At 31.1% G+C, this 19974-nt stretch overlaps 1 protein-coding gene across 2 annotated transcripts in view; it reads right to left on the bottom strand.

Moving 5' to 3' along the window:
* Positions 1–19974, bottom strand: part of LOC126739990 (autophagy-related protein 13 homolog) — a 66066-nt gene that overhangs the window by 14916 nt on the left and 31176 nt on the right. The window contains exon 4 of one of the 2 annotated variants that reach the window (XM_050445834.1): positions 9332–9668. In XM_050445834.1, coding sequence (XP_050301791.1) covers positions 9332–9668 — 337 coding nt within the window. Of the gene's footprint in view, positions 1–9322; positions 9669–19974 lie in introns of both variants that reach the window. The other variant, XM_050445832.1, reaches the window with a different exon arrangement.

Genomic DNA, 19974 nt, shown 5'->3' with positions numbered 1-19974 from the left:
CTAATTTATTAAAGTAGAAATGTAAATCAGTTACATATGTATTATTTAAACTAATTATTACAACTTATAAGAAAAACGTAAAACAAACGATTATAATTCATGCCATTGTTGCGTAACGTGAAGAGACGCTACTTTCGCGTCGGCGTGTTAAAGAGAAGTCTGGTCCCTTCCTTTCTTGCACGGAGCCGTCGATATAAGCTGCCCAGGTATACGCGGTTGCCAAGAGCTGCATAATGTTTTCGATAATCATATAGGCCTCAACATCATGAATTGGACATGACCATATTTAACAAAGCAGTAGGGATCTTAACTTACAACTTAAGAGTCAGAATACTGAGGTGCTACGTTTTCTCGATGTTTCTAAAATCTTGGATATTAAAGAAGATTATGAATGATCGACTGGAAGCATTTGAGATGTGGTCATCTAGAAGGATCTTAAGAAGACATTGGGTGGACATTGTTTTTTTCTCAAATTCGTAGATAGAATTGCTAAACGAAAAATTGATAACAGTGGTTTTTTGGTGGATATAGTAGTCATAAATTAAAGGAAACCAACTATTTTTTTGCCAACTTTTTGAAATGTATTCAAGCTCAAAGCTTTAAAAGCGGAGAAAAAAATGTCATAGTTATGAAAAGTAAAAAAAAAACTACGAAAATTAATTACCCTAAATTTTTTAAGTTTTTATATGTACGGCGGATAAACATAAAATATTGCCGGTATGACTAAACTCTAAATTACGAATAACTTAAAATATGCCAAGGAATTGAACCTAATTAAATTCCAAATACATCGGCATATTGTTTTAAAGGATTTTCCTTATTATCAAATGTACTTAAAAGATTCTTGGAATATTAAATGGAAAGAATGCCTCATTAACCTAATTTTTCAGAATAAATGTTCAAATGGACTTAAAAAATAATTTAGCTGCAGTTTAATTAATGGCATGGCTATATGTGTTTCACTTAAATTAGAGCCTTATCAGGTCATCAAAATGCCTAAATACTTTTCAAGCTCAATATAAAGTGTTAATTGAATTGTTTGTTGATAGAAGTTGAATTATCTTGAAAATTTTTATGATTTCATGGATTCTTATTAAAACTTCCTATATTGTTGTTAGCAAAATCATAATTATTATAATTACTGTGTGATCTTAACAAATACAAAATATTGTCTCGATTAGGGTTAGTCCCTTTAGCCGTTACAAAATCTGATCATTTCACAGGTAAAACCACTAATTTTTACAATAAATTTAATATAGATAGAACCTAAATTGATAAGATTACCAACTCGGCGCCAGAAATATTATCAGGATATAAGATTATATTACAAAGGAATATATATATTTTTTTACGTAGAATATAATAATGTATAGTTGATTGTACTTGAAAATAGATATATCTAGGAGGTAAAGTTTATTTTACTGGTACTTAAAAGATTAGTAACCTGTACAGGATGGCAAAAAATGGATTCTTAAAAAAAAGGAAAAACTAAACATTGTTGAAAGATGTGACTAGGAAGACGTAAACTATTAGTTCTTGTGACCATAGAGGGAACAATTAATTTTGTAAAGCAATTCGGGAGCTGTTGCTCTTCTTTATAAGATCTCGTTCCTTTAGTCGAATTGTATAATATGACGTATTGAGAAATTTGAATAGATCTGAGTCATTGAACTTATCTTCTTCTTGTTAAAAATTGTGCGTAACTTGTCTAAGACTCTGAACATGTATATGTTATTTCTATTAACATTATTTAAACCTGGGACTTAATTAATCGTATAATGCTTCATTGCTACCTTCAATTTTCTTTTTCCGATGTTCAAAGTCATTTTTTATTATACGTATAATAAAATAATATAGTTACGTACGTATTAATACAGGGTGTTTCCTAACTACGGTACGAAACTATACAGGGTGAATCGTTAGGTCGTTTTATGAAAAAAAGTTCCTATGAACGTATGTCGGGAGTTGCTTTGTTTCTGAGATACAGGGCGATGAAGGTTCAAAAAAATAACGGTATTTTAAAAATACTATAACTATCCTTAAACCGATTTGGTTGAAATTTGGTGCAGTTATTTGAAGTTATAAGACGCTTATTTAGCTGTAACTAGATTGAAATTATTAGGTCCAGTGGCGTGTCAGTGGGCACCACATGCTTATTGTTGAGAAAAAAACAAGGCCAATAATTGTTTTGCAGCTTTTTATTTATTTTTGTATTTAAGCAACTAAAAATACAACTTTTTCGTATCTTATATTATCTTCATATCTGGCTTTGTTTTCGAAAAAAAATTTTTTTAAGTATCTTGAACTCATTCTAAAAATTATCCATGGACGACAACATGAAATAAAAACCAATTAATTCGATAAACAATGTCGACCTTAAAGTAAATGAGCAAAATGCCCACCTTTTGATAAAATACACGACTGCAAACGATTTGTCATGGACACGCTCAAAAATACCTGGAGTATCCCTTATGATATTGCAATTGACAATTATCTGATTCCTCAAGTCATTCACATCTAGAACAGGAGTTTTATAAAGAAGAGCCTTCAGATGGCCCCATAAATAGTAATCCAGGGAATTCATATCAGGACTGCGAGCCGACCAATTTTGAGGTCCTGCACGTCCAATCCAGCAATTAGGGTAGGTGACGTCGAGATGCTGACGAGCAAGAACACTGAAATGAGCTGGAGCCCCGTCGTGCATAAACCACATGTTGACTCTTACTTGTAGGGGTACTTCTTCTAATAAAGTGGGAAATGGTGTTGCAAGAAATCCGTGTAGGATTCACCTGTTAATCTTGCCGGTAAAAAAAAATGGGCCAATTAGGTAGTCACCAATAATTCCTATCCAAACGTTCAGCGAAAATTGTTGCTGAAAATGAGTTTCTCTAATAACGTGGGGATTTTCGTCGGCCCAAAAATGATCATTGTGGAAGTTCATAAAAGCATCTCTTGAAAAATTTGCCTCGTCCGTAAATAAAATATTTGGTAGGAAATTATTATTGTGTGCCATCGTATGAATTAACCACCTGCAAAACATTAATCTTGGATGAAAATCCCGAAACAGTAGAGCTTGTACACGCTGTATGTGATATGGATGCAGGAGGTTTCTTTTTAGAACTTTCCAAACGGTTTTTGAACTGACTTCAAGCTGCAGTGCAATCTTCCTGATACTATTGGAAGGATCTTCTTCTATCTCATCAAGTATAGCTTCTTCCAGTTCAGGCGTTGTTATAGTTTCTGGTCTTCCACCACCCATATTTTTATTAAAACTCCCAGTTTCACATAATCTTGCATGTAGTTTTATAAATGTTTTTGCACATGGAATTACTCTGTTAGGATATCTGTCCTGGTAAATTCTTTGTACTTCTTCCGCATTTCCATTTGCTAATCCATAAATAAAGTGCATGTCGGTCATTTCATGGTTAGTAAAATTATTCATGATGGAATAATGAATCACTGCTAATTGACAGCTGAATTTTACTTATAGCAATTCTATCACTGTCAGCTGGTCTCCAAAGGGTAGGTACAAAGGAGGTACTTGAATGGACTTGCCAATTATTTGTCATAAGAAGCAATGTATATGTTATTTTGTTGTATTTCAAAAATCTGATAATAATAATCGTAGAAGTTGAATGTTTATTATGATAGTAAACAAAACACAAGAGACCAAAAAGTCGTGCATTGATGGAGGGTGGAAATTTTGCTCTTGTACTTTACTTTAAGGTCGAAATTGTTTATCGAATTAATTGGTTTTTATTTCATGTTGTCGTCCATGGATAATTTTTAGAACGAGTTAAAGATACTTTAAATTTTTTTCTCGAAAACAAAGCCAGATATGAAGATAATAAGATAAGATACGAAAAAGTTGTATTTTTAGTTGCTTAAATACAAAAAAAAAATAAAAAGCTGCAAAACAATTATTGGCCTTGTTTTTTTCTCAACAATAAGCATGTGGTGCCCACTGACACGCCACTGGACCTAATAATTTCAATCTAGTTACAGCTAAATAAGCGTCTTATAACTTCAAATAACTGCACCAAATTTCAACCAAATCGGTTTAAGGTTAGTTATAGTATTTTTAAAATACCGTTATTTTGTTTGAACCTTCATCGCCCTGTATCTCAGAAACAAAGCAACTCCCGACATACGTTCATAGGAACTTTTTTTCATAAAACGACCTAACAATTCACCCCGTATAGTTTCGTACCGTAGTTAGGAAACACCCTGTATATTTTTTATTTATAGTTATTTTTCCACATTTTAAAAACATTCAGGTTTTTGACTTTTAAGACTAATTTTGTATGTCTTTCTTGGGTAAGTAAGATTTAATTTAGTTCCAAGTATTTAATATCTTGTCTGATTAATTCAATCTTTAGTGATGTTAACAAAATATTTTTTTTTTAAAGTGTTTAAAAAATATATTATGTTTTCAAAGTCTATTCCATCATTTCATTCTAGTAAACGCAGTTCTAAAGTGTGTTTTTTTGTTGAGAGTTATTTAAGAGGCATACCAATAAGATCCAGATGAAACCTTTGGAGTACTTTTGAATTGGAAATTACAAATTGCAAATGCCAAGTTTCTTTAAATTTTTGGATAAACAACTTTGTCGAACTCGAAAAGTCTGTGTGTTTTGGCTCAATTGTATCATTTTTTAAAAAGAACAGTGTGAATTGGTTAAAAATGAAATTTAAGTCACATACAATGCAAGTCTGGCGAACTTTCAAAAACAATAGGACTATAAAATCAGCTATTATTAGATTTATCGCCAAAAATTTGTTAGTATGTAATAAACAGACTCGCACATAGAAAAGCAATCCGGTATATGTAAATTAAATTCACATGCAAGCACTTGAAAAAATAATAATTATTATCCTTTCCACGACTTTGAAATATAATCTATCAAACAGTAATTATCCGACAAAAACAATGAGCCATAAATTCAATATAAATTTATATTGTTGAAAGATAAATCAATTTTTTCCAAACAAATATTATTGAATGATATCTAATGCAGATATCGAGCTGGAAAACAACTTATTTTTGGCAGCAGTTTTTTTCCCGAGAATCGTGGCGAAAAATGCAGTTTTATCTTGGAAGGTTACGGTGATAAGGCCGACGACGCAAGGTTATTTATCGGTAAACGTAAGATTAATAAATGCTCGGTGCATTTATTTTTTATGTGCTATAAACCTTAAATTTATATTATTGTAAAAATCGGTTATAAGCTATGAGAAAATATGCTAATGCATTGTGTGATCAAATATGTACCTAAAATGTGATATTTAAGTAATATTAATGCACCTATTGTATGATTATGTAACTAGGAGAAACATACTATTATCCCGAACTTGGATGTAAACAAGTTCACGGTCAGAATGTTTAATTTTAGAATTATTACAACAATCTCGTTTTCTACGTCAATCAGTGGAACTTTTTTATTTAAATAGTGCCTTGCAATATTGTTTGTCTCGGTCAATATTGATTAAGGTGTCTGCGATAATTTTGTTTGATATTTAAATGAACATTTTGACAAACAAAATCAATAGATTTATTTGATCGTCAAGGTTTGCACTTAAAAAATGCTAGGACGCATCATCAAAACATGCGACAAAAAAAATTACCACAATCTAATAAAGTCATTGATAAAGTGTAAGACCCTGTTTATTTTCTAAAGAATTGAAATATTTTTCTTAGTCATTAAGATGAAATTTATCGGTCTGACCGAAAAGAGGTCCAGGATATTTACAAAACTAAAGCTAGCTCAGCGGTACCGTAAGTAATCAAATACGGTTTACACTTAGCGTTTCCCCTCGGGAATTATTTTTATGGGTTTCGACAAAAGAGTGAGATAAATATTTGGTTTATAAAATTCATTTGAGTTTTGGTCACTAAAGAGTGAAGTTATTTAATAAAAACAATAAAGGGTGTTGCGACGTGAAATAAGCTGTGTTGGTTTGGTGTAGTGTTTTACTACAAGAAAGAGTGAGTGTTATCACAGAGTATGCTTATTTCTATCTTATTGATTACACCGATATTTTACCTTTTTAATTAAAAATGTGATTAATGAAATATTTTAATGACCGATTGTTGTTTGTCTTGCTTGTGTTGTTGTGACGATTGTTTATTGTTTCTTGTTAAGATACTGAGCTGGTCTGGGACCATTGCACAGCTCGTTGTATTTAACAAGGCTTTGTATCTGGAGAGGACCCTCGCGTTTTGGTGTCCATTGCACCCCTCAGTACAAAGTGTGTTATCGTCAAGTGGTCTAGATCGGAGATTGCTGTCTCAATCTCATGTTTTATGATAATGTTTTTGGTAGCATTTTGGCTACGGTTTGTGAGTAATGTAGTGCTCACGTTTTGGCATATTGAACGATTGTATATCATTTAATATCAGTACGTTGTCGTTACTGGGACATTTAACAATCGGATAAAAATAATAAGTTGGTGAATAATGAATTTTGGGATATTTAAGTTAAGTGGTTAAATGTTGGTGAACATGAATTAAATGGTTATCGTAAAAGTAAAATTACTGAGCAAGTTTAAAACATATTAATTCATATTTTTCATATTAATGAGTTTTGATTAATATTTTTATTATTATTTAATTTTACGGGAATAAGTATGCTCAGGTTACTTTTATTATTTCAGGTCTACACGTCACCATCTCTACTTTGGAGTCGCCCAAGCGTCCAGTTGTTTTACAAGGTGTTTATTCTATTTTTATGATTTATTTTGGACTATTTTGAATTTATTTAACGTATTAAAAATTATACAATTATTTAAATGACGCTCACAGGTTTTAATTATTATAAAAGTCAGTAATAAAGTCACAATCAATATTAAAAAAGTTATTTAAATTCATTTTTAGGGTAATGCTCAACGAGAACCTTGTGCCTTTTTAAAAACCACTTTATTTTATCATTATCTAATAGCAAACAAACCTAAATTTTTAACAAATATTTATAAGGTTAAAAAATATTTTGGCTCGGCGGATCACTGTGTCATTTGGTATACGTGCATTTTCTGTCAAAATTATTCAATATTTTGTAAAGGCACATGGTATACTGCCATGAAAAAATTGTAATTTTTTTTAACAAGTTAAGGGATCCGTTAGACCCCTTAGGGGCAGTCCTGCACGTGTGCCGATGATTTTCCGGCATTTGTTTATTGTAAACTTTCTTTTACGAACATAGGCACATGGTATACTACCGTGAAAAAACAACAAATTTTCATACAACTTTTCATTTGGTTTTCCGAGAAAAGCTCAGGGGGGGAGTGTAGTTTTAAAAATAAATTAATTCGTACATACATAATATTCATATATCCAAATGGCACATGGTATTCTACCATGAACCATTTTTGTCCCCTGACCTCACGGTCTAAAATGCTACATGAAGTAGAAAGAAGTTTTCAGGAACGTATTAATTTATGTTTTGAACAAAACGAAGGACATATTGAACACTTAATGTAATAATAATAAAATGATAAATATTTTTAATATGCTTGTTTAATTATTATCGTGAATATTTTAAAAACGACTAAAGATAGCTAAGATTGTTTACATAATAGAAAATTTTCATGTATTAAATCCTCATTAAATGGATAAAAAATATACAGGGTGTTCCATTAAAAAAAAGCGAGAAATGGAGCTTTGAAATTCGTAAAATATGATTGCTAACTACGAACACCCTGTATATGACAGAAGGAAACAATTTAAGTCAAAGTAATTCTCAATTCTTCTACAATCCCAATTAAGTCCAATATTGACATTGAATTAACATTTTTAGTATCAAGATGAAATTAAATGATGTGATGATTTTTAGATTTTTTTTTATAAAAAAAATTATTGCAGTCAAACTGCGCATCACAAAGCAGCCATATTTAGCGCATATACTAGGTAGCCTAAGGCGGTCTTAAAAATAAAATAAAAAGAATGGCATTCCATTAAAAAAAATGCTGCTTATATCGCCCTACTTTTTTGAAGCACCCTGTACACTTCAAAATATTTTCCAGATATGCGCCATCAGGTCCCAACATTTTTTTAAGAGGTTAGAAATTTTTAACCTTATTTTTTTAGGCTTTATGGAAGACCGACGCACTGTTGCAGGACCCTGTATAAATTATATCTAGGAGGTTCAAAATACTTCAAATATTAAGAACATTCCTTCAAATGGTTAAGATTTTCAATCCTACACTTAAAAAATGTTCAATTTTAATTCAGTAAATCCTTGCAAAATTTAAAAACTTAGTTGGAATTTTTTAATAAAAACTTCGAAATCATCTAAAAGCCTAAAATTTGGTTAATTTTACCTTAACAGATTGAAAAAAATATATAAATTGCAATTAGGAAGTTAAAAATAGTACACAAATATTTTAAAGCATTAAAATTAAATGTCTAAACAGACTCTTTTGGAGTGCAAAAGATGCAAAGAACTTTCGATTTTTTTAATAAAACTTTTAAAATCACAAAATTCATTAAAAAAAAAAATTGAGCTTCGCCAGATAAACAAAAGTTTTAAAATAAAAATTGTACGAATAAATTCTAAAGAAAAAAATAAGTAAATTCTAAGATTCTAAAAGTTATACCTCCTAAAATTTGCAAAACAAAAAAACAGTTCTAAAAATCCTTTAAAACCCTAGAACTTAAAATGAAGGCACCTAAAGATTTACAGAAATCATTAAAGAAAAAGTCATCAAAAGTTCAGACTAGATCTTAAAGAATGTATACTTAACTTAGATATTCATCTAATTAATTTTCTTACTTATAAATAAAATTTGACGTAATTAAACACAATAAAAATCACAACATCAATAAAAATGTATTAAAAACTTCAAAATATATCAACATTATTACTTCAGTATTTAATACCAAAAATCTTAAAAATAATTATTATCTTCGAGATGTTGTTCTAAGGACCTCTAAGGGATTTTACTTAGGAACGACCATTAAAATCCCATCATTGTCTTAAAAAAAAATATATAAAAAATACAAAATCTAGATCTTAAATATTGGCTATAATATTAGCCCTCCCCGGACATACTTTTACCCTATTTATACATGAAAATGAAGCAAAAATCAAATTCCAAAAACTCAAGTCAAGTCTGTCCAAACAAGCTCTCCTCTAAGCATTAAACATCATACATTAAAGTGCGACATAACTTGCCCCCAGCACACACATCAAATGTTAGTACATTACTCGGTTTATTTAATGTAAATCGATTAAAAAATTTATTCCAAAATAGGGTTAAGTGGTAATGAACGTAATCAAAAGGCATGCGTCGAAAAAAAGCAAAATCAGCCAAAAAAAAAAATTACCAAGTCTACCATGATAAAGTCGTCGCCTGTTGACACCATGGACACCTCCTGAGGTTTTTGTGGCTGCTGTTGTTCTTGCTGAACATTTCCATTTTTCTCGTTCGTCTTCTGGGTCTCGGAAACCTCCTCGACCAATTCGACATTTTTCACGCTCAACCTGTCGTTGTCCGGTGAGGTAGCCAAACTTTGGGGTTCGCTGTCGATCGGTTGGTCGTTCAAAGAAATTTTGTCCGCGAAAAATGTGCAAAACGGTAGTTCCAGTTGGGGATCTTCGAAGTATTTCTTTTTTCGGTCGGCGAACGCCCCGATTTTCATCGTTTCTGATAGGGATGATGTTCGATCGTCGCTGTAAGAAATAAACAATCATTAAGTGAAATGTCATTTTATCAATAGGAAATCATTTGAAACTGGCCTTTTCAAGCTTAGAATTATTTTGTTTAAATTTAGGGATTTGGAATGACTATGTAAGACACACGAACACACTGGGAGTTCTTCTGGGTTCTCTTCTGGAACCCCTGAAGATCAGGAAACCTAAAAAATTTGTATTTCTGGATGTGAACATTCTCATTAATCTAGATTCTTACGTCTATTTTAGGCATATTTTATATAAATGTAAATGAATTTATTAAATGTTTATTGGGAACATTCACACGTATATATTTTTTTATGAATCAAGGACGGCGACGGCGGTTTTTTACCACGTTTTAACCGTTCTCTTGGGTTTCACGGTACTATTTTTAGCTCGCGTAAACAACTAAATAATTATAATTATTGTTGTAATACAGTTCAATATTGGTTAAATTAAAGGGAATTACATTACTGGTAATGTTGAGGTCTTATTATGGTAAATTTTATTGTATAATAGCATATATTTTAATGAAAGGAATTTTTGCTGTATGTGGCAAATATGCCTATCATAGATTTAAACACGCTCTAAAACATTTAAGATTCGAAATTTGAAAACCAAAATTTATAAGTTCAAAATTCGAATATTTTCAAAAGAAAATATAAAATCCAGTTTAAAATTTCCACAATTTGAAAACGTCAAAATTTAGTAAATGTAATAAAAACTTCAAAACTCAAAAATTTATCATTCACTTATTAATTACGATACTAGCAGCAATTTAAAAAATATTATAGCAAAGAAATAGTATGGTAAGAAATTTTTGACCAAGACACTTGTAATTAAAAAATATTATAATAATAAACTATAAATTAAAAATAAAAAGATTTAAAGCAGGAAAATTAAAATTGACAACATTAAAGAAAAGCTTATTATTTCAAACATTTAAAAATTATGTAAATTCAAAATGTGCATTTAAAGCCATTTCTTTTTGTATTTTAGGCTTTTGAATTTTGCTTCTGAAATTTCGTCAGTTTTTCATTTCTTTCAAGCAATTTTTATATCTTTTCCAGGCTTAGGGAGGCATTTTTCATGCAGTTCCAGGCATTCGAATGAATTTCTATTTCGGAGCTATTTCTATTTAACTTAATTTATTCTAGACATTTTAACATCTGAGTTATTTTTTAAATGTTTTCCAGGCTTTGAAAAATAATCCAAAATGCCTGGAATAAAATGCTCTTCACTCCGAAAGCCTGGAAAAATACTATGGATTTAATAGTTGAAGACACAAGTGGATAAAGGTGTCATGTATCAAAATTGTTATTCCGAGATAAATAAATGAGTTTAAAGTTTTTTAATTGGAATTTTTTTATGCTTTTTATATTTTTAAATTTAACAAATGGGATATCTTACATATTCTTTAACTTTTTAATAGAAGGATTAACATTTTAAAAAATATATATACTTTTGGAAAAAATACATTTTGAATGAACATAACACCTTTATCCATTATAAATTTAATTAAAAGAATTAAGGCAACATATGGAAAAAAACGCTATTTGCACAAAATCATTTATTTATTAAACTTATGTGCACAAAATAAACAGCTTTACTTAACCTAATAAAGTATTACTTAGTTTTTCTCTTTTTCTTGACATTTTCCTGACTATCTTCCAAAATGTTTTCGTAAAACCACAATTTACGGCCTTTGTTAGATGTACATATTATTTGATACATATAAAAATGTTTTGAAACCAAGTCAACATCAAGCTATTGATGAATCGATGATCCGATTTAAAGGCCGAAGCTCCCTAAAACAGTATATGCCAAAGAAACCAGTAAAACGTGACTATAAAATTTGGATTCGTTCTGAAAATTCAGGATACGTATGTCAATTTCAGATTTACACTGGTAAAATAGGTCAAATGACCGAAAAGTCTCTTGGTGGTAGAGTTGTTAGAGACCTTACGAGAGACTTAGTTGGAAAAGGGTACGAAATATATTTTGACAATTATTTTAATTCGGTCGACCTGCAAAAACAACTGCAAACTGAATTGATTTACGCTTGCGGTACCGTCATAAAAGATCGAGAGAATCTACCAACAGATCTACTAGATGACAAGCAGTTAACAAGGGGTGAATTCGATTGGAGAGTTAGCACTGATGGGTTGACATTTTTGAAATGGATGGATAATAGGCCAGTCCATTTTTTAACTAATTATCTGGATCCATGCAAAAAAATCAATGAGTTTCCCGCAAAAAAAATGATGGTTCCGCCGAAGATGTCACCTGTCCTGAACTAGTAAAGAAATATAATACGCATATGGGATACGTGGATAAGACGGACATGCTAAAAACTCTTTATGAGGTTGACCGAAAGTCGAAAAAGTGGTGGCATAGAATTTTTTCCTATTTCATAGATTTATCCTTAGTAAATGCATTCATATTGTATCAAAAAAGAACGGATTCCAATGCGCAACTTTCGCTAAAACTTTTTCGACTTTCAGTGGGTCTAGGACTTGTGGGAGCTGAACAAGGTTTACCGAAAAGGGGTCGGCCATCAGCAACGATGAATCATTTCAAACGTACTGTACCATACGAAATTCGGTACGACTCTTGTTCCCACATGCCTCTATATGGCAAGCCTGGAAGATGTGCTTTTTGTAGTACCAAGGCGGAACCTCACAAATCTAGATGGCATTGTACAAGGTAGCTGTTGATATTACATTGACAAATAAATAAACATAGTTAATTATTGTTATTTTTATAGGTGTGATGTTGCCCTGTGCCTTTCAGATAAGAAAAACTGTTTCCGTCAATATCATACAAAATAATTTTTTTATAATCAATGTATTTTTCTAGCAATAAAAAATTAGTTTTTGCCAATTTTTTTTTGTTTATCTGCCTAGTGTCCTTACAGTGAGCACACCTCATTGTAACTAACTCATATACAAAAAAAAGATTTAATATTAAAAACATATTAAATAATCTTTAATTAATTGAGCAAAACAAAAATTTTCACCAAAAGTTAAAAAAAATAAATCCTGCCTCAAAGGGTTAACCTCTGGGAATCTCGTTTATTTTTAATATTAGAAGAAAAAAACTCGTAAATATAAAAAATATGGCATCTTTTAAGAATATTTATCAAGAAAAACGATATTTTTAAAAAGATGTGACATGACACCCTTATCCACTTGTGTCTTCAGTTATAGACTGCATATACTTCATAAAGTCACAAATTGACCTAATATTTTAAGATTCGATGGAAGATGGTTTTTAAAAAATATTGAAAAATATCCGAAACCTATAAAGCAAATAGAAAATTGTGCACATAATTTATACCAAAGCTTTTAGGATTCATAATAATATTCTTAAAAAAAAATAATACATAATTATTTTAAAAAATATCCTGTCAACAGTGGAAAATGCTGAAATTAAAAAATCTATGTTTCTTAAAATTATTTAAAAAAATAAATAAGGTGCTGGGATATTAGTTGGCCCAATTTTACCACTAACAGAAAAATTTTAAAAAATATAGAAACTTTAACTCAAGACCCTGCATATTCTTAATTTTAATAGAAAAAAAATGCATTTTATGCACTAATTTCCACAGTTCCGATCGACCAATCATTACCATGTCTTAATACTTTTAGACACAATTGAGTTTCATAAACGTGGCGTTGAGGAATTTTAACTATAAATATCTTATTAGTATTATGTATGCTTTCTCGAAAACCGCCATCTATTGTTATTCACAAATCGACAAAAACGCTTATTATTATTGTAATTTTATTTATAGCTTGTAGGCCGTCATTCGCCATTGAACGTTGTTTATCCGCATGCAATGGCGCTTTTTTTTTTAGAAAGCTAAAATAACCATTTAATTTATGTAATGCAATTGTACTTGTCACAAGCTGTTACAACAGTTGTTGCTGTTTTATTGATAATGGTGAGGAAATAACTGATAAAAGGCGTAGCAGTAGTAATCAGTCGGCCATATTCCGAAAATAATCTGGCAATATTGCAGAAGAAATTGGTGAAAAGGACTTTTGAGATTTCAAGTCTTCTCTTGTGAATCTTAACTTCCGGTTTCCTTGATTTTTAAACTATTTTTTTTAATTGTTTTTGATTTTTTGGTTTTTGTTTTAACTAATAAATATAATTGAATATCGTGTTACTTTGCCGCTCTTTGATTGTCTGACCATTTAAGTTGTCACTTCTTATTTTATAATTTTGTTTTTCGTTATTTTGCTGCCTATTCATTGTTGTCCTTTAGAATTTTGAACATGAACATTGGCTTCTTCTTATCGACACATACAAATACGATTTTTGTTGATCAATCAAAAGATTCGTAAATTTATTATAAACTTATATGTACTTTCTTTAATTCAGTGAACGTTTAGTTTTTCCACTTTTAACTGCTTATTTTTTCCCAAATTCGAGGGTGACCATTGGGAACTCGGAAACCGTAAGAGTTACGGGGTCGGTTAAATGGAGGCAAAGTTGCGCAATTTGGAGCTTAATAAAGTGACGTTTAAAAAATTTTAAAAATCCGGATACTTCCGGTGTTATCTGGAAAAAAAACGAAATTTGCAAAATCGTTTTACCTTCTATCGACTTTATTTAAAGAGACATCGGAAAACTGAAAACAGTTTTTCATTGCCATCATTGGATAACTCCGGAAGAGTATCCGGAATTTTAAAATTTTTTGAATGTCATTTCATTAAGCTCCAAACTGCGCAACTTTACCTCCATTTAACCGACCCTGTAACTCTTACGGTTTCCAAGATTCCAATGGTCATCCTCGAATTTGGGACACCCTGTACTACGTACTTCTTTTCAGTTCGTGAATTTTGGAACATTTAATGTCACTCTATGATCCTTTTCCCTGACTCATTGAAGATTTCATTGTTTTTCTATTGAAAAAGTTTTTGAATTCTTAATTCTTCACTGCCCGTATAATTTTTTTAAGAACCTGTGATATATAATTTTTTACTTGGTCTTTAGCGCTTTTGTTTCTTTTTTATGCTTATATAAAATGGCTTATTTGGATTTAAGCCTTTGATTCTGAACTTTTTCAACCCTGTGACTTTCTGAAACTGTTGCATTTTATTACTTTAAGATTTTTAAGCATTCTAACACGTTTAACTATTATTTTCCGAATTTTCCTATATTTTTTTTTTGATAAAAAGATTTTTGCTATATCTTGATTCTCTGATTATTTACAAACATAAAACTCAACGTCTTCTTTAATTCTTGGATTCAAAAATAGATTATATTTGTCATTTATAAGACTTTTACTACTTTGACGATTAATTTGAATAACTGTTTAACCACTACCTACTATATACACCTAACTCTCTATTTCCGTAAAAAATCCACGACACACCTCCATAAAACGACCTACAAGTAACATTTTGCATAACAAAATCGATCAACTTTTACTATCAAAGTCCTGATACAAGGACGAATCTTTGCAACGACCTTTTTTCAAACCAACCGTTTTTGCCTTGTACCGGATGTGAATGAAATGTTATTCTACGTATCTCTCTCTACAGCTATTATCCTATTCTTGTTGGCACTTCAATGAGAACCTGCAGGAAATAATAAAATATCTTTAGACGCGCCATGAATGATGACTAAACATGAGAAATTTCTCGACAATGATGTTGCTAAGTCGATTTTTCACAAAAAAGTAATGAATCAATTACATTACTACTTCATTAACTATGCTTGTGACGTTAACGAAAAAAAAAAGTGGAACAGACACGTAATTGTTACATTTCGACCTTAAGCAGTAAATTACAATCCAAAGTCATTTAAGCCGTATGTTGCAATCTTGCCGCAAACTATTAATAATTTATCAAAAAAAAACTTAATTAGCAAACAATCAATCGAATTACCATACTACTGGTTGTTAATGCAATTAGGGCTTCGATGGAATAGTTGAACGCACTTGGCTTGTATAGTAGAAATGAGGGCAAGATGAACAAATACCCGCTATTTTGCTAAAAGTTAATCAAATATTAGTTGAAAATGTTTGTTTTTAGCATTGGTTGTTATACTTGCGACTTGCTTATAAATGTTCACGAGTTTCTATTATCGGGTTTTGCACATTAGCAGTTCAAAGATCTCAAAAGACTTGGACTCTCTAAAAACCGCTAATTATGAATTTTAATGCTTTGGAGCTTCAAAATGATGGAATGGTTAAAATATTTATTAGAAAATTATGGCTTAGAGTATCGACAGCCTTGCTATAGTCAAGCATCACCAATAACTACAAATAAAATATTATCAGTTACAGAGTACAACATCTGTGGTTCCATCTAAACCCTGATTGTGTTACCGATAAAATTGAGTTGTCTTTAAAATATTTTTGAAGCTGTAGTATGTCCATAACTTTTTCTAATATTTTTAATAGCGTTAGAAGAATGATTATTGGTCTCAGATGTAAGAGGAATTAAAGTTTTAGGCAAAGGGTAACTTCCACATTGAAGGAAACAGCACTTTAGAATTATTGAAGTTTTTTTTAATGACAGGGTTAAGGTAGTAGTAGAAAAGACAGGAATAATCGGATGGTAGGTATATTAATTTCGCCAATGTCCGTGGCTGTAATTTTAATATTAATCATAGATGTTTGGATTTCCAATTTAAAAGTCGGCTAATAACCAGACCAGTAAGACAATTTCTTATAGGCCAACTTTAACCCTAACAAAACCATAATTTATTATATTTTTTGGAAACCATCATACGATTATTTAACGTTTATATGGGATTTATTTATTCAGAGGGGTAAAAATAAGCCAGTTGCTCTTCGCCTTTCAAAATAGTGGTCACATCTCTCGTTCTTATTTTTTATTCTTACTGAAATTGGTTGACTCTCGATCTCCGTTATATTTCCTTATATATCGAGCAATAATATAATTAGTAAACATTTTAAGTGAAAAAGTGTTTTATTATTGTGATTTGAGAGTTTGGGGCATTTGTATAAGGAAAAACTTAATAGTAACCAGAACCAGCAATAAATCGAAGGTGGATGCGCTAATTTGGGATTAAATTCAGTAGGTTTTACAATATCATATTCTGGCACGGCCAAAAACCTAAAATTCGTTTGAAATAAGTTATTTTAAACATTTTTATAATAATTGAGTGTTTTTTTATTCGTGGGAGATGAAAATCTTCCAAAGATACCAGGAGGTATGTTGGATTACCGGATTTTTTAAAATTATTATTAAGAAATAATTAATAGGTCAACTGCTTGAAATCTATGAATTGACTACCCACCAAGATTTAATTTGCCAAGTGCTTCAGAAAATGGAATTTATGACTGAATTCAAAAAACTCATCCATTATTCTCCAAGAGACCAACATACAAAATTGACGAAAAACAAAGAAAAACACAAAGTCACGGTCTCACAACATGTAATAAAACGGGCTACACGTGTTTCGCTATAGTTAGAGCATCATCAGGCCTTTAGAAGCCATCTACACACTTCACAGTACAAACAGAATGAGAGTAAATGTGTAAAATTATTAGGAATCATCATTGACCAAAGTCTAAAATGGAAAAGTCATGTTGATGTATTGTAAAGTGTGTGGATGGCTTCTAAAGGCCTGATGATGCTCTAACTAGAGCGAAACACGTGTAGCCCGTTTTATTACATGTTGTGAGACCGTGACTTTGTGTTTTTCTTTGTTTTTCTCAATTTTTTATGACTGAATTGGCTGAAATTTGACAAATAAGTATTCAGGTTCATAGTATGAAGCCTAAAGAAATAAATGGAAATTTCTCAGGATATTTTTGAACGTGAAAATATCTAATATCTCAATAACTAGTGAATTGTCATGAAATAGAAAGCATGATATTCAGAAAAATGTTCTTTATTGGGTAATCTAGTCCAAGGACTAGTTTCATAATTATTGGCACGTTTACATGATTGTGCAAGAACGATATTTGCTTTTTTTTACTTTCCACGAAGAACACTAATTTTAAAGTCCAATAACTCAAAAGCTATAATGGGAATATTCCCATTCCCTAATGAAATAAAAAGCATATTCTGGTGTCTTACCATGTAAACTAAGCCAGAGAATAGCCAAATTTACCAAGTATCAAACCAAGTTTACACTCACTGGAAACCAAAAATATTTGACAATCCTATTAACATGAATGTGAAAACAATCGATGATTTGACTATCTGAATAAAAATCTGGAGATTAACCGACTGAAATACTTTTAGAAAAAACTGCTTGATTATCTGAAATTTGCTGATAGCTACAAAAATTTAGTTTTTTTTTACATTTTGCCGTGCAAGTTATATTTTTTCCTATTCTACGTAGTTGAAAAAAGTCTGCATTTTAGACGCTTGATCTAAACTTTCCTGGTAGGTAAGACCTAAAGTACCTTTTTTTATTCAAACAGTTGAGTGGTTTAATGCGCCGAGCCATCTGACAGTAACCATATGCCAGTTATCTTATCTTAAAAAATTCAGGAATTAAGTCATGGATTCAATTAGGAAATTAAACCTTTTTAATCATAAATTACTATTTTTTAATTAATTTCAATTAAGTTATAAATATTTTTTTAGATAGTAAGATATTTCAGGAAATTGATTCATTAATTAATTCCTGGAATTTTTTTTCTAGATTCCTGGACTTGATAAGGAATGGCCTCGACTGCCTGGAATTTATAAAAACGACATGAGATGCCTAAAAGTAATGAAAAATAACCTCGAGTGCCTGCAATTAAGTAAAAATTACTTCGAATGTCTGAAAGAGAGAGAAGTTACTTTCCAACTGCCTGAAATTAACAAAAAAACGACTTCCAATGCTTGGAAATGATGAGAAGTGGCGTCAACTGACTGGAATTGATAAAAAAGGACGTGAGATATCTGAAAGCAAAGAGAAATAGCCTCGAGTGCCTGTAATTGAGAAAAAATAACTTCGAATGTCTAGGAGAGAGAGAAGTGATTTTTGAATTAGCAGTTTTTTATATTTTCTATATACTCGCAGTATAACTATTCCAGGCATCAATATTTAATTTTTTTTTTGTTTTTTGCTATCTACAGTATTGTGCAAAAAGATAGCAACATTGAACTTTCCTGTTATATATATCTTTTAGTATCTATTTTATAAGTAAGGTTTATATATTATTTATAAGAATAGTTAGAGCCTGTTTATATTTTCATATTATCATATTTTTTGCATCATAATAAATAAAACACCAAATTGTTTTATGCAAATTTATTATTCAAAAATATAGCAACAAAAAATAGTTTTGATTCAATAAAAATACAACTAAACTAAACTAAAATCAATTCAATATTTCGTGTAGTACCCCTTCTCCTTTATAACATCTGCACATCGTCTTGGCATGGACTCAATTAATTTCATAATATAGTCATTGTTCACTTCTTTCCAAGCCTTTTCCACTATTTCAAAGAGAATATTTGTATTAGAGCATGTTAGGTGCCTGATTTTGGTGTCAATGTAATGCCATAAATTCTCTATAGGATTTAGGTCTGGTGATTGAGATGGCCAGACCATTACATTTATTTTTTCATCGGATAGCCACCTCTTAACAAATTGAGAAGCATGTTTTGGATCGTTGTCATGCTGAAATATGGCTGTTAGTGGCATGACTTCATCCATATATGGCACTAATTGCAAAATGTCTTTGTACATGGAATGATTCATTTTGCCCACTATTCTTACTATGGGTCCCACGCCACGAGCCGAGAAACATCCCCATACAAGAATATTTCCCCCTTCATGTTTAACTGTGGGGCAAATGTACTTTTTGTTTAATCTTTTTTCACTGGGGCGTCTGACGTACATCACTCCATCAGTCCTGAATAAATTATATTTAGATTCATAACTAAATACGACTTTCTTCCAATCAGCTATAGACCAGTGGACATGAGATTGGGCAAAGTGAAAATGAGCCTTGACGTTCTTGGCGGGGCGACGAGCAGGTAAGTTGGCATCAAGTAATCTTCTCCTTACGGTACTGGAACTGAGGTTTACTCCTCCACCCTCTTTTAATTTTGCCAAAATTTGGGAAGAAGACAAAAAAGGATTTTCTTTGGAAATTCGTAGCAGCTGCCTATCCATCCTCAAATTTGTTTTTCTGGGTCTACTAGGAATGGGCGCCGGTGCAGCTGTTCCAGTAAGGCGAAATTTTTTGCAAACTCTGGATACGATTGACAGGTGAAGCCGTAAGCTTTTTGCAATGTCACTCTGCGTAACACCATTCTCGTAATGCTCCACAATAATTTTTCTTACATCACCAGAGACGGTTTTTGAGCGACCC

This window comes from Anthonomus grandis, chromosome 8 (genome assembly GCF_022605725.1).
Source record: "Anthonomus grandis grandis chromosome 8, icAntGran1.3, whole genome shotgun sequence".
Taxonomy (NCBI): domain Eukaryota; kingdom Metazoa; phylum Arthropoda; class Insecta; order Coleoptera; family Curculionidae; genus Anthonomus; species Anthonomus grandis.
The sequence above is the reverse complement of the archived record's forward strand: the minus strand, read 5'-3'. Positions and strand labels throughout refer to the sequence as shown.